Source organism: Zosterops lateralis (genome assembly GCF_965231275.1).
Source record: "Zosterops lateralis genome assembly, chromosome: 15".
Taxonomy (NCBI): domain Eukaryota; kingdom Metazoa; phylum Chordata; class Aves; order Passeriformes; family Zosteropidae; genus Zosterops; species Zosterops lateralis.
Window position 1 is genome coordinate 14,475,461 of NC_139775.1, and position 14,403 is coordinate 14,489,863.

The following is a 14,403-nucleotide window of genomic DNA, read 5'->3' on the forward strand; positions in this document are numbered from 1 at the left end:
GCGGCTGGGCAGGACGGGCAGAGAGAGGCTGTGGATCATCGGCAGCTCGGCCTGGAGCAGCACCATGTTCTGCCAGGGGCTGCGGAAGCTGCTGCCGCTGTCGGTGCTGCTGCTCCTCATCCAGCCCGTGGAGCGCTCCAGCCCCGCTGCCGGGCCCGCAGGGAACGGGGATGCGCTTCCCGAGGCCCCGGAGGAGCAGGAGCAGGAGCTGGCGGCGCTGAGGGGGGCAATGCTGGTCCTGGAGGCGCTGCCGGTGCTGTGCGGGGCCCTGGCCCTGCTGCTCAGGGCCCTGGGGCTGTGCTGGCTCCTGGGCCGATGGCTCTGGAGGCGCTGGGGACAGGTGAGGGAGGGCCCGGGGCTCCGTGTGCAGGAGCGGCCCAAGGCAGCGGCGGAGGGCTCGGCCCCCCAGGCCCCCGTGCGCCTTCACGGTGCTCCCCATGCTCTGTGTTGTTGCAGGAGAAGAGCCCGAGCGCCCGGAGCTCTGCACGGCCCCGCTGCCGGTGCCACGGCTGCTCCCGGGAGCTGCTGCAGCTGCTGCGGGACAACCGGGCCCTGCTGAGGCGCTGCCTGCGCCAGAGCTGCCGGCACGGCCCGGAGCCCGGGGGGAAGAGGCGAAGGCGGCCCGGCCCTCACAAGAGCAGGAGGAGACTCCACTTCTCGCCTCTGCTCTGAGCCTGCGACTCCAGCTCATGTCTGGCCTTGCTGGACATGGCAGGGAATGTGTGACCAGTGCCGAGCCCGGGCACTGCGACATTCCCGCCCATAGTTGTTAGGAACCCCCTGTTGTTAGGAAAATAGGATTCCCCAAAGTTTTCTTCACCCCCAGTTGTAGTTTTTGAAGATTTTTGTAGAGTTGAAGTTTAGGTATTTTAGGCATAGTCTTCCCAGTGATGTTCTCACCCCCTAGTCGAAGCTGGGAAGAGTAGTCTAGTTCAATAAAGTTCATGTTTTCTGTACATTTCTGTGTTTGTTTCCTCTTATCCATGAGTTGGGGGGACACGGTGGTGGATGGTTTTGTAGAAGAGCTTCAGAACCCCAAGGAGGTTGAACCTGAGTGTCCCAGCAGGATTTGAAAGAGTATTGAGGACAGCTGGAAGTCAGGGCCTGGGCAATATTCTCTTGCCTCCGTCTTTTGAATAAGCTTTCATTGGATTACCAGGGGCCACCTAAATCCTCGGGTGGTTTCTGGGTTGCCCCATGTTATGAATAATATGTGAATAAAGTGTCGTGATTGGCTCATGCAAATGAGGAAGAGTTGTTCAGTATGGTGGGGAGAAGTTTTGTTGGAGTTTGCAGTTCTTCAGACATGTACTTCTGTTGTTCCAGTATAGTTTCGAAGCCTCTTCTGTTCTCCCTTCAATCCTCCCCTCCCCTTTTGTGGTTCCTGCCTGGCAGCTCTGGCTGACAGGGCTGTAAAACATGTGGGGGAAGGAGTACATTTGCCCCTTTTCAGAGGTATCAGGGAGTGGAGGACACTTGCTGTGGGAGGCCTGGCAGGGTGACATGGCATCAGCAATCCAGAGAGAAGGGATCCAGCAATAAAAGGCAGGGAAGGGCTGACTGACAGGCCTTGGGAGGAGCCAAGTGTCCATATTTGGGCAAAGCTCCAGACTGTGGGAGGTGCTGGAAAGACATATAAGGGCTGCTCATGAATATTCATGAGAGTAATGCAATCTCAGGGTATAAAAGGAAAAGACGCCATTTTGTGAGTGTGAGCCTCTGGTGGGCAGAATGAGTCCCCTCAAGCTTCCTAGCGCTGTTCCTCCTCTTTGCTTTGTAAATTAAAATGGGTTCTAAATAAATTTTATTTAATCTATCCCGCACGAGTTTTGAGTGATTTTATAACAGCGCAGGAAAGCACTTTTTGGCCCCTGGGGCAGCAGGGAAGGGGAAGGACCATCCCTGGGGAGCTGCAAGGGACAGCCAGAGGTTCCATCTCTGGGTTCCAGGCAAGGGCCAGATGCACTCAGGGGCTGCCCGGGTGTCTGGGGAGGCCTGTGGGGAGTCCTGGGGCAGCTCAGAAATGGAGCAGAGCCCGTGGGCTGGGCCAGGGCCGTGGAGGCTCAGTGTGGGGCCCCTGTCCATGGCAGGAGAGCCCCAGGCCCAGCCTGGAGGCTGCACAAGGTGGCAAGAGCAGCCCTGAGGCACCGGTGGGTCTGGGGACCATCGGCCCTGCCCTGGCCCAGGCAGTGCTGCTCCAGCCCTGGGCAGCCCAAAGCCCCTGGGGCTCAGCCCCACTGCCTGGGGCAGCCAGGGATGGGCAGAGATCTCCAGCTGCTCTGAGCCTGGGGCCGGGGCTGCCCTTCCCACCTGGGACAAGGCCTTGGGCAGGGCTCCTGTCCTCTGTCACCAAACCTGTGGGGAAAAGTGAAACTCTCCAACACCATCTTTTAGTGATAGTGAGTCAGGCATTACTTTATGCTGGCCAGGATGTGCAATGGAAATCATTCCATCCACACATTATCCTTTACCAGGCTTTTTACATAGTTATACATTAAGATAAACAAAGAAACCCTCATTTATTGGTTCTGCATTGCAGAACTCTTAGTATTCGATCTCCTGCTTTTTACAGATACAAGTTTGGTCCTCATTCTTTGATTCTCTTATCAGTCATTCTCTCATCAGTATGGCCAGTGCTGAGCCTGGGCACTGGGATGTTCCCGCCCATAGGACTTTAGGAAGCCCTTTTGTTATTAGTCATAGTTTTCCCTGTAATTTTCTTACCACACATTTGAAGTTCATAGAAATGTAGAAGCTTTTAAGTCTATTAAGGTTCAATAAAGTTCACGTTTTCTGTGCATTTCTGTGTTATTTTACTGTTACCTATGAGTGCAACGTACGTCAATTGATCATTTTGCATAAAGGCTCGTGACCAGCAGTAAAGTAGAGCAATATTTTAAAAGTGTTGGGGGCATCTCTCAAGTCAGAGCGTGGGCAATATTCTTTTTCCTGCGTCTTCCAAAGAAGCTTTTCTTCAACCCCTGTCTGCACTGAGCCAGTAACTCCTAAAGGCCTTAGGAGGTTTCTGGGTGGCTCCAGAAGGCTCTTGCAGGTCCTCGGGACAGCAGGGAAAGGGCAGGAGCATCCCTGGGCTGCTCAGACAGACCCACAGAATTGCTGGGCTGCTGAAACTGCCACAGAAGGCAGCTGAATCCAACCAACACAGCTTTTGCAGCCTCTCAGCTGCATCTGCTGGTGGCTGATCCTGGCAGCAGCTTTGTGATAAACTCCTTAAAGGATGTTGATGTCCTGAGTTTGCCCCTACAGACACAACCCACAGCAGTTCTCATGTTGGTGAATCAAGGAAGAACAGCATAGTGTTTCTGTGCTGACAGTGGTGATGTCCCATGGACAAAGGAATGGCAGCTGCGACCACAAATCTCTGCATTAACACTGGATTAACACTGGAGCAGCCACAGCTCTTCCACACAGGGTCAGCAGTATCTCTGGGTGGATTGAGCTGAAAATCATCTACATGGTTTTCTGATCTGTGGATGTTTGAGGACATTTTTCAGAGCAGTTCACAGTTTTTCACTTCTAACCACCCAAGTTTAGAAAACACACAGACATGGACTCTGTAGTGAGCAATACTCATGTGCAAGATTGAAAAAGTAATCAAAGCAAGGGAAGAGCAATAAATCCTGAAAGTGAAATAGTTTGAAATACTGAAGTGAACTAGTAGGAATACTGAATAGAAATACTGAAGTGAAATAGTTACATTAGAAAATAGGAAATGTGTTTAGAGAGTGGGTTTTGTTATGCCAGAAAGCCATGAGGCAGCAAACCTTGAATAATTCACCAGTTCAAGAATGTATCAGCAATCTCACTTGTTCAGAGGGATCAAAGAAGGAAGGAACCATTCCCCTGCTCTGCTTGGAGTTACACTCACTAATGATGAAATATGTGGGGGAAAGACAAAGCTGTAAAATAAATAAAACAAATTCCACAACTAAATAAATGTGCTATTGAAAACATGATCAAGGAGAACACAGGTGATTTTTAACCTAATTTCTCTAATGTTTTTTAAAATTAGGAATTAAAAAAATTAAATGAACATTTTTCAGGTTCTTCAAGGACAAAAATCAGAAAATACTCATCTGTGCCTGCCCTGTTGGGGGAAAAATGGGTAAAAAGTCCTCAGGGTTCTTTTGCATCCCAGAAAAATCCTCCTGTGAAGCTGCTGTACATTTCAACGTACTCTAAGTCACCTTTCACATACTGCAGGGAAAAAAATTAAATTATTGTGGTCTTGATGGTGAATAAAATACAACCTGTTTCTGCTGGGTTGTTTCCCACCCTGCCTGCAAGAAAAGGTTTTAGCTTCACAAATTGCTTGAAAGATTGGGAAGGGAATCTGCCAGATCGTTTGCTCAGAGAAGGGCTGGTGCAAAAAACCCAAATCAAAATCACACAGGGTAGGAAGTGATGAGCTTTTCATTTGGCTGGTTCATGGAATTGTACAGACACATCATACTCAGCTTTTTGCATCCACTTTTGCCTTTTATTTCCAAGTTGAGCATCAATTTTTGCTCTTCCAATCAGAGCCTCCCTTATTTCCCATCCGGGACATTAATTTTCACCTAAATTCTGTTTTCATGCCTGGGCTGCTGCCTTATCCACAGGATCTGAAGTTTCTGTTTGCTGCTGAGGGCTGGCTCAGCTTGCAGACTTCTTGGCCTTTGAAGAGTTTCATGAGCAAACTCCTTCCTTCCCACTTTATTTAACATTAACCTCATCCCTCCAGAGGTGTAAAAGGGAAAAAACCCTCCCAGGAGGAGGGGAAACAGCCAGGGAATCACTGGGGAAAGCGAAATGCTCTTTGTGCCCTGGAGCCTGGGGAAATCTGGAGGTCTGGGGAAGGGAAATATGCAGGACTGTCACGTTCCCTGTAATTACAGTGCAGAGCAGCTCTCGATGTTAATGGGCTGGCATTAGAGGGGAGCTGGGTGCCCAGGATAAGCTGAAGCCCATGGATCAAACACCAGGGGTAATAAATCAACAGCTGGCCTTTGGTGGCTCAGCAGATGAGCAGGAGAAGCTACTTAGGATGAAAAAACACCCCCGAGCAAGGAGATTTCCAGATCCATCTCCGTCTCTGTTTGACAGGTCAGGAGAGGAGATTGGCTTTTCATTTATATTCAGTGAGAAACAAAATTAATACACCCACCCTCCATTAGCTCCCTCCAAAGCAAAGTGCCATTTGACCCACCCAAAGCCAGCACTAAGTGCTGATTTCCCAAAGTCTGCCTAATTCCTGGGGGTCCAATTTCAGATGGAGCCGTCTTTACAGGTGAGCACCCCCAGCTCTCCCAGCCTGGCTCCAGAGGGGCTCCAGACCTTGAAACATCTCCGTGGCCTCCTCTGGACTCTCTCTAGCAGCTCCAGGCAGGTTTTCCTTGTGCTGGAGCCCCAGAGTTGGTAACAGCAGAAATTGCAACCAGGGTCCAACCAGGCAGGGAGGAAATAAAAGATGCATCCTTTTATCTGCTCCTTGAATTCCCGGTGTTGGGGTGATCTGTAACATATGGATGCTGCCCTGCCTGCCAAGGCCCTTCAGCAGAGGACGGGGACAGGGTCCCAGGGGCAGGATTTGAATAGAGATGAAATTCAGAGAAGTTCTTGATCTTATCGTTTAAACCTTGCGGCTTGAATGAGGCAAGAATCCACATGGAAACCGAGGAGACCTGGTCAGCTTTGAATCTGGGTTTGCATCCCAAGTGCCAAATCCATCCATGCCTTTCCAAGCTGGGGACACTCATTTGTCACTGGAATGTGGTGACAAAACACCGGCTTGGGAGTGACCTTTGCTGTATGATGGAGTGGGGTCCCCGGCTGTCATCGCCACAGGGGCTGGAAACAAGCTGGAAAATGGGATGGAAATAGGAAGGAAATGGATGCTCCTGTTCTGCAAACGCTGACCAAAACCCCAAGAGCTTCCCCAGGGGCAGCACTGGAGGTGGCTCAGCCACAGTGAGCCATGTCCTTCCTCACGCTGCTTCCATGCCGATGGATTTCTCTACCTAGTAACGCTCCCACAGCCTTTTCTGAGAAGTTTGAAGCATAACTGGGAGTCAGGATGTGTTGATGAGCGCTTCAGTTCTGCGAATCGCTGCTGGATGGGGAGCGAGCAAAGCACTTTGATTAGCAGATCCTGCAATAATACACACACGGATGAATTCCCCCATCAATAATCGATAGATTAAGTGAAAGCTGCTGTCAGGAGGTGTTGCTGCTGGCAGCAGTGCTCGGGGGAAGGGATTTAGCCCTGGAGGTTTCTCTGGCTGGGTGTTTATCCTTTAGGAACAACCTCCAGTTGCACCAGAGCAGGTTTAGGTTGGATATTGGGGGAATTTCTCCATTGGAAAAGTGATCAGGCACTGGAACAGGCTGCTGAGAGCAGTGCTGGAGTCACCATCCATGGAAGTGTTCCAACAACTTGTAGATGTGATGTTTTAGGGATGTGGATTAGTCGTGGACCTGGCAGTGCTGCCTCATGGGACTCGATGATCTCAGAGGGCTTTTCCAACCTAAACAATTCCATGATTTTCCCATGCAGGACCCTGGAGGATGCTCTCCTCTATCTGAGCACCCCTGCAGCTCTCAGGTTGCCTAAGAAGCACCAAGAGCTTCAATGCCTGAGACCATTCTGGGACAATTTTCCCAGCTCCAGTGGTGAACATCACTTTTAATAAATAAATAAATTTACCTGTTGTGTTCTCAGTGACAGCTGTGTCCCAAGCCCACCCTGGCAGGACAGCAGTTGTTGGGAGTGGGGTCCTGTCCCATCTCCTCTTCCTGTGGCTCCTGAGCACCCCATGGATCAGGATCTGGCCCCAGCTGAGCCTTGAGTGCTGCAGTCACTGTGGAGACCCACCTGAAATGCATCAATATGGAGAGGAACAGCTCGTTCCTCGTGTCCCCATTCAAGGGACATGGGAGAAAATCCCATCCAGATGGACCACACCAGGACAATAATGTCTGGAGTTTTGTGATTCCTCTCTAGGGAATGGCAGCACTATGCTCTAGAACTGGGCTCCCCGTCAAAATCCAGCATCCTTGTGGGCTGAGCCCACCCCATGCTCCTGCTGCCACTGGATGGATTCACACAGGGAGATCTGTGGGGTGCAGTGTCTGTCTGGGAAGGGGACATGGCTGGAATCATTCTCCAGGAGTGCCTCAGGGCCGAGTTATCATGGGATGGTTGGGGTTAGAAGGGATCTTAAAGCCCATCCAGTGCCACTCCCTGCCATGGGCAGGGACACCTCCCACTATCCCAGGCTGCTCCAAGCCCCATCCAACCTGGCCTTGGACACTTCCAGGGATCCAGGGGCAGCCACAGCTGCTCTGGGCACCCTGTGCCAGGGCCTGCCCACCCTCCCGGGGAACAATTCCTGCCCAATATCCCATCCAGCCCTGCCCTCTGGCAGTGGGAAGCCATTCCCTGTGTCCTGTCCCTCCATCCCTTGTCCAAAGTTCACAATCTGTTAATGGACAAACACTCTGGTGTTGGCTCATGCTGGGGGAGGCACCTGAGGACTCGTTTTTCCCCAAACAGCAAATCCTTACCCTGGGCTGCTCCACCACTGAGTTATTTGTCACTTGGAACAACCAGGCACTGCTCACATCACTGGAATCACAGCTGTGACTCCTCATCCGTGTGACTCCTGTGTCTGCTCCCAGCCCACTGCAGCAGCTTTGCTGCAAACACCTTATTTTTGCAAAATAAATGCACTTTCTGGTGCATTCAGCCAGTTTGGGGGGACGAACCCCACCCTGCTGCAGGGCAGGGTCAGTGCCAGCATTGCAGCAGGAGAGGAAAGCACAGCTGCACTGGGGGGGATGTGGGAGCCTGGAGGGGCTGCACTGGTGATTTTGGGGAACCCAGGGGAATCTCCCCGGCTCCACTGAAGGCAAAACCCAGCCCTGCCCCCAGCACAATTGCCCAGGGCCACCAGGATTGTCCCTGCCCTCGCAGTTCCCCTGGCTGGATGATGGCACCCATGGATGTCACAGGCTGTGTCCCCGTGCTGGATCCAGTTCTGTCCCCAGGGGAAGGTGGCCCCGCAGCCCGCACAGGGGTGTCACCGTGCCAGCGCCCAGCCCAGGGGACAGCCAGGGGGACACTGAGCCTCAGGGGTGAAGGGCTTTCCCTGGGCTGTGTGATGGGGGGGGACAGGGGCTCTGGGGGAGACTGAAGGGCTCTGGATCCTTGATCCAGTCCCTGTGACCCCAGTGTGCCCACTGGGGACCCTCAGTGGGGCTGGACCTGGACCCTCATCCCTGTCCTTGTGTGATTCCACTAAGGATTCCCGAAGAGGCTGGACCTGGCCCTGGACCCCCATCCCCGTGTGACTGAATCAGGGACCCCCGGCAGGGCTGGCCCTGGACCCCCATCCCTGTGTGACAATCAGGGACCCCCGGCAGGGCTGGCCCTGGACTCCCATCCCTGTGTGACAATCAGGGACCCCCGGCAGGGCTGGCCCTGGACTCCCATCCCTGTGTGACAATCAGGGACCCCCGGCAGGGCTGGCCCTGGACTCCCATCCCTGTGTGACAATCAGGGACCCCCGGCAGGGCTGGACCATCCCTGTGTCACTCCCGGGGGACTCCGCGGGCGCGGGGACGGCGGCGATGGGACCCCTCGAGTCCCAGCGGGCGTCCGGAGCCCCGGGAGGCGGTGCCGCCCCCGAACTCCCCCCTGAGCCCCCCCAAAAGCTCCCTCCCGTCGGGGCACGGCGCTGGCAGGAGGCGGCTCCGCCGCAGACGCCGCTCGGTCACCGCCGCGTTCACCTCGCGGAGCCGGGGCTGCGGTGACACCGGGGACAGCGGGGCTGCCAGAAACACCGGCACTGCCCAGGCTGCCGGGAATACCGGGAATACCGGGACATCGGGAGCCGGGTAAGCCGGCGGAGGGACCGGCTGGGGACCCTCGTGGGGGACAAACCGGGGGGTCCGGGCTGGAGGGATGGGGAGCCCCCGGGGTGATGGAGCTGCTCCTCCTCCCCAGCCCCCGGCTGGGCTGGGAGGGGTCTCGGCCAGCAGTGATGGGGCTCACTCAGCTGGTTGGGGGTCCCAGCCTGGTGGGAGCCCAGGGTGTCGCTGCCCTCGGTCCCTGCAGCCCCGGGTGACCCAGGGGTGGCCGCGGTGGCACGGGGGATGTCCCGTCCGCTGTCCCGGTGGGGTTTGCTCCCCTCGGGGCTGGCAGCGCTGGGTGGAAGCTGAGCAGCCTCATCCAGGACCATCCATTTCCACCCTGGCTGCTCTGCCCGCTGCTCCCCGAGGTTTTGGCTCCAGCAGGGAAGTGGAGCAGCCCAGGACATGGCCAGGATCTCCTCTGCTGGCTCGGGGAGCACATCTCTGCCTGTGCCGGGCACTGGGGGCTGGCAGAGCCGAGCTGTCCCTGTTCCTTCACCTCTCACCAGGACCGGGCTCCCCTGCCCTGCCCCAGGCGCACCCCGGCACTGGGAACAGCCATGAGGGACGTGCTTGGAGCCGGATCCCTGCGGAGCCTTGTCCAGCTCGCCTGGATGTGCCTGTTCTCCTCGGTGCCGGTGAGGGCCGGGCTGGGGCCGGGGGATGGCAGCGGTTCCCGGGGGCAGTGGAGGCTCTGACCCGGCTCTTGCAGCACGGCGGGGCCAAGGTGCTGGAGAAAACCTTCGAGGAGTGGCTGCGGTACCGTGACGAGTGCCTGAGGAGGATGGCGAGCGAGCCCTACCCGGCAGGTACCCGCACACAGCCAGGGCCGGGTTTGTCCCTCCTGCAGCGTCCTCTGCTCTGCCGAGGGACTGACAAGGATCTGCACGTCTCAGATGGGATACCCAGGGATGTCCTGGGGGGCTGAGGCTGCTGTGGGACACCCGGGCTCATTTCAGGGTGGCATCAGTCCCCTCAGAGGTGCTGGGACAGTCAGTGCCACCAGCGTCTGACCACTGGTTTTCCCTGTCCCTCCCCTGGAAGGGCTGTTCTGTAACAGGACCTTTGACATGTACGCCTGCTGGCCCGACGGCAGCCCCGGCACCGCCGTCAACGTCTCCTGCCCCTTCTACCTGCCCTGGTTTGAGGAAGGTGAGGTTGATCTCCTGCCATCCGGGAGCTGGAAGCCAGGGCTGAGCCCTTCTGGGGCTGGGGAGGCTCTCGGGGCTGCCTGACAGGGGAGAGGGACCCATGAAGGGACCTGGGGTGAGGGGACACCTGGGGCTCAGAGCGGGGCCAGCCCGTGCCCTGGAGCAGAGAACTGAGCAGGGTCAGCTCCATCATCCCAGAGAGGGGCTTGGGGACCCGGGGGACTGTGCTGATGTTTCCTGCCCGCAGTGAAACACGGGCTGGTGAGCCGCAGGTGCGGCCCCGACGGCCAGTGGGTGACAGTGAACGGCAGCCAGCCCTGGAGGGACTATTCCCAGTGCGAGGATGAGCTGGAGGTCACTGCCGAGGAGGTGCGACCCTGCTGGGACCCCGGGGATGGCTGGGACAGCCCGGCCGGGGCTGGACACGCACCCACCTGGGCTCCCCTGGGGCTGTGCTCACCTGTGCAGGAAGGCGCCCGCCGGCTCATGGTCAGCTTCAAGGTGCTCTACACCGTGGGGTACTCGCTGTCACTGCTCACCCTCATCTCCGCCCTGCTGGTCCTCACCGTCTGCAGGTAGGACACGGCTCTGCCCTCTCTCCCTCCCCTCTGTGCCTGCCCCGCCTGACCCCGGCTCCTGCAGGAACCTGCGCTGCACCAGGAATTACATCCACGCCAACCTGTTCGCCTCCTTCGGGCTGCGGGCCACCTCGGTGATGGTGAAGGACGCGCTGCTGGAGCGGCGCTGGGGCGTGGAGCTGGTGCAGGTGGCGGACTGGGAGGCTCTGCTGAGCCACGAGGCACGTGCTGGGCTGGTGGCAGCTTGGGGACACTGCCCGGGGCGGGGCTGGGGCGGGGTGGGTGTCCATGCAGCCCCAGACACCCCCTGGGTGCATCCTTGGGGTGCCAGTGGTGCCCATCCATCCATCACACCCATGGGTGAGGACTTGGGGTAGCAGTGCATGGTCCTGGGGTGCCCATCCACCTGCTGGACACACTTTTGGGGTGCCTGTGCTGCCTGTGACCCAGTGTGGGTGAACTTTTGGGATGCCTTGTGCACCTGCTGGATGATCCCTCATCCCTCTGGGCCTGTGTGCCACTCATGTCTCTGATGGGTGAGGTCTGGGGGGTCTCTGGGTGAGCTCTCAGGGCACCCGTGGTCCCATGGAGGAGCTCTCAGGGTTTTTGGGGTGCCTATAAACACCATATATCTGATACACGAGCTTTTGGGACACTTGTGCAGCCTTGGGATGAACTCTGAGGGTTCTTGGGGTGCCTGTAAACACTGTACACCTGATACACGAGCTCATGGGGTGCCTGTGCAGCCTTGGGATGAGCTCTCAGGGTTCTTGGGGTGTCTGTGCAGCGCCACACCCCTTGTGGATGAGCTCCCGGGGTGGCTGGTCCTGTGGTGAGCTGTGGGGTGCCCCATGGGTGAGCTGTGGGGTGCCCCATGGATGGCTCTCCCGTGGCAGGCAGCCCTGGGGTGCCGTGCAGCACAGGTGCTGATGCAGTACTGCATCCTGGCCAACCACTACTGGTTCCTGGTGGAAGCTGTCTACCTCTACAAGCTGCTCATCGGGGCCGTGTTCTCCGAGAAGAATTACTACAGGCTCTACCTCTACCTGGGCTGGGGTAGGAGCCACCTGGGTGTGGTGGGGACAGGGGCAGTGCCTGGTGTCCCAGCCGTGCCAGGAGGGTGTGGGGTGGGGGCTCTGCCACCCCGGGGGTCTCCCCCCAGCACGGGGGTGGTTTCTCAGCTCAGGAGGGTGCTTGGTTTTACAGGGTTTGCTGTGTGACTTGCAGGGACCCCTGTGGTGTTTGTGGTGCCCTGGATGGCTGCAAAGTACCTGAAGGAGAATGCAGAGTGAGTGGGGATGGATGGAGGGAGGGAGGGAGAGAGGGAGGGAGGGATGGAGGGATGGATGGATGGATGGATGGATGGATGGAGGGATGGATGGATGGATGGATGGATGGATGGATGGATGGAGGGATGGATGGATGGATGGATGGATGGATGGATGGATGGATGGATGGAGGGATGGATGGATGGATGGATGGATGGATGGATGGATGGATGGATGGATGGATGGATGGATGGATGGATGGAAGTCCTATTGGGATACTCAGAGGCTGCTGAGGATCCCTGGGTCCCCTGGCTGGGGCTCCTGGGTCCTGCTGGCCCAGCAGAGGGTGATGTTGGTGCTCTGGGTGCCGTGGCAGGTGCTGGGCACTGAATGAGAACATGGCCTACTGGTGGATCATCCGCATCCCCATCCTGCTCGCCTCCCTGGTAGGGAACAGCTGCCAGCCCCGGGGCTGTGGGACAGCAGCAGCTCAGCCCCTGGCTCTTGGCCATGGGCAGGGCTGTGATCCCCTGGGGAGCTTCCAGCAGAGACCAGGAGGGATTTTTGTCCTGGAAGGACCAGCCAAATGCACAGGGGGTTCAGCAATTTGCTGACCCCCTGGTTATGTGGGTTGGTGAAGGAAGCTGGGGTGCTGAACCCCAGAGAAAAGGGCTGGGGGTGGCCCCTGCTGCTTCCTAGCTGGGATTTTGGGATGGCAGGAGGGGAGGAAGGGCAGCAGCAGCCTTGGCAGCGCAGGGGGTGCCATGTCCTGCTGGGTGAGTGTCACAGCCAGGGTGGGGGTGCTGGGCTCTCCGTGCCCCTGCCCTGTCTCCCCTCCCAGATCAACCTGCTCATCTTCATGCGGATCCTCAAGGTGATCCTGGCCAAGCTCCGGGCCAACCAGAAGGGCTACGCCGACTACAAGCTGAGGTGGGCCGGGAGAGGGGCGGGGACAGTCCGGGATAACGGGATGGCACCACCTGCACACCCCCTGCCCCTCCCACCCCTCTCCTCCACCCTGCACATCCTTAAACCACCGCCCCGGGATTAACTGGGAGTTTTACTGTCCCCTTACTCTCCTCCAGGCTGGCCAAAGCCACCCTGACCCTCATCCCCCTCTTTGGCATCCACGAGGTCGTTTTTATCTTCGCCACCGACGAGCAAACCACGGGCATCCTGCGCTACATCAAGGTGTTCTTCACCCTCTTCCTCAACTCCTTCCAGGTGAGGTGGGAGTGAAACAAGTCCCTGCTCTGGGCACACCACGGAGCAAAGATCAGGGGTTCCTCTCTGAGCTTGCTCTCCCTGTGGTGCTTCCATGGAAGCCCCTCTTCCATCTTCCATGGAAGCTCTCTGCCCTGGAGAGGTGCCATGGGGACCTCAGCCCTAAAAGCCCCCAAAAGTGGCCTGGGGGGAGCCTGAGCTCAGCCCAGCCCCAGCAGAGGGACAGCAAGGGGAGCTCACTCCTGGCTCTCCCTGCAGGGCTTCCTGGTGGCCGTGCTGTACTGCTTTGCCAACAAGGAGGTAACATCCCTGTCCCTGTCGTGGCACCTCCTGCAGGGAGGGCACAGCCAGGGATGAGCCCCTGCTCCCTCCCCTCCATGGCAGGTGAAGTCCGAGATGAAGAAGAAGTGGCAGCTCTGGAAGCTCGACCACCCGGTGCTGTGCTGTGCCCAGTGAGGTGGTGACCAGCCAGGGCAGGGGGCTGCAGGAAGCTGTGCTGGGCAGTGCCCACCCGGGATGGTATTGGTGTCTGGCTGTGGCACGCTGGAGCTGCTGAAGGGACATCCCTGCTGTCACCAGAGTGGGAGGTGGCACCCCTGGCTCTTGCTCATCGCTGTCCCCTCAGCAGGGCTCACCGGGGGCTGTGGGCAGAGCCTGGCAGCCTCTCCCAGGAGACCTCCCCAGGACACCTCCCCAGGGCACCTCCCGCACAGCCCGGGACAGCCACACCCACCCGGGCACCGGTGGGACCGCAGCACCGCGGGGAGCCGGATCCTCAATGCTGGGAATGGGAGATGCTGCCCAAACCCTGCGCCCTGGGCCACACCTCAGCCAGGGCCTCCCTGTCCTCCCCTGTGTCCCAGCCCAGGACCATCTCCAGCACCCTGACAGCTCCCAGGCATCCACAGCCACCGTGTAAAGGTCTTCACAGGGAGGGGCTGCTCCTCCACCTCCTCCCCACCCTCATCACCGACACACAACAGCAGCACCAGCCCCTCCTGGCTGTTCTCCCTGCACAAACCCCCTGGTGCCCCCTCGCCATGGGCACAGCCAAGGATGGAGCCTCAACATGACTTGGGAGTGAAGGATTTGAGAGCAGCACTGCAGTGGGGCAGAGCCCAATCTCTCCCATCCCAGGCTCAGCATCCAGCCCAGCCTCCTCCTGCTTTGTGGAGGGAAAGCTGGATTTCCAGGCCTGGCAGGAGCTCAGGAGCCATTTTCCTGGCCAAAGGCTAAAATCCCGGGGGTTTGCTTTCCAGTGGGGTGCTA

The 14,403-nt window shown here is 57.6% G+C and overlaps 2 protein-coding genes across 2 annotated transcripts in view; one reads left to right on the forward strand and one right to left on the reverse strand.

Moving 5' to 3' along the window:
* The window catches only part of CLUAP1 (clusterin associated protein 1), a 60,147-nt gene extending 50,585 nt beyond the window's left edge, over positions 1-9,562 (reverse strand). The window contains exon 1 of the mRNA XM_083872164.1: positions 9,455-9,562. The gene's annotated coding sequence lies outside the window, so the exon portion shown is untranslated. The remainder of the gene's footprint in view (positions 1-9,454) is intronic.
* On the forward strand, positions 9,452-13,776 carry LOC310915359 (glucagon receptor-like). Its single transcript, XM_083872165.1, has 13 exons — positions 9,452-9,551; positions 9,626-9,722; positions 9,958-10,065; positions 10,312-10,433; positions 10,533-10,639; positions 10,707-10,867; positions 11,543-11,698; positions 11,870-11,930; positions 12,287-12,356; positions 12,752-12,840; positions 12,996-13,134; positions 13,393-13,434; positions 13,519-13,776. Exons 1-13 carry the CDS (start codon positions 9,474-9,476, stop codon positions 13,588-13,590), a joined length of 1,302 nt encoding a protein of 433 aa, XP_083728291.1. The 5' UTR covers positions 9,452-9,473; the 3' UTR covers positions 13,591-13,776.
* Positions 13,777-14,403: the final 627 nt, after the last annotated feature.

Coding starts and splice junctions, on each gene's coding strand:
- LOC310915359 (XM_083872165.1), top strand. CDS start 9,474: ATGAGGGACGTGCTTGGAGCCGGATCCCTGCGGAGCCTTGTCCAGCTC. Junction 9,552..9,625: donor GCCTGTTCTCCTCGGTGCCG/GTGAGGGCCGGG, acceptor CGGCTCTTGCAG/CACGGCGGGGCCAAGGTGCT. Junction 10,640..10,706: donor CTGGTCCTCACCGTCTGCAG/GTAGGACACGGC, acceptor CGGCTCCTGCAG/GAACCTGCGCTGCACCAGGA.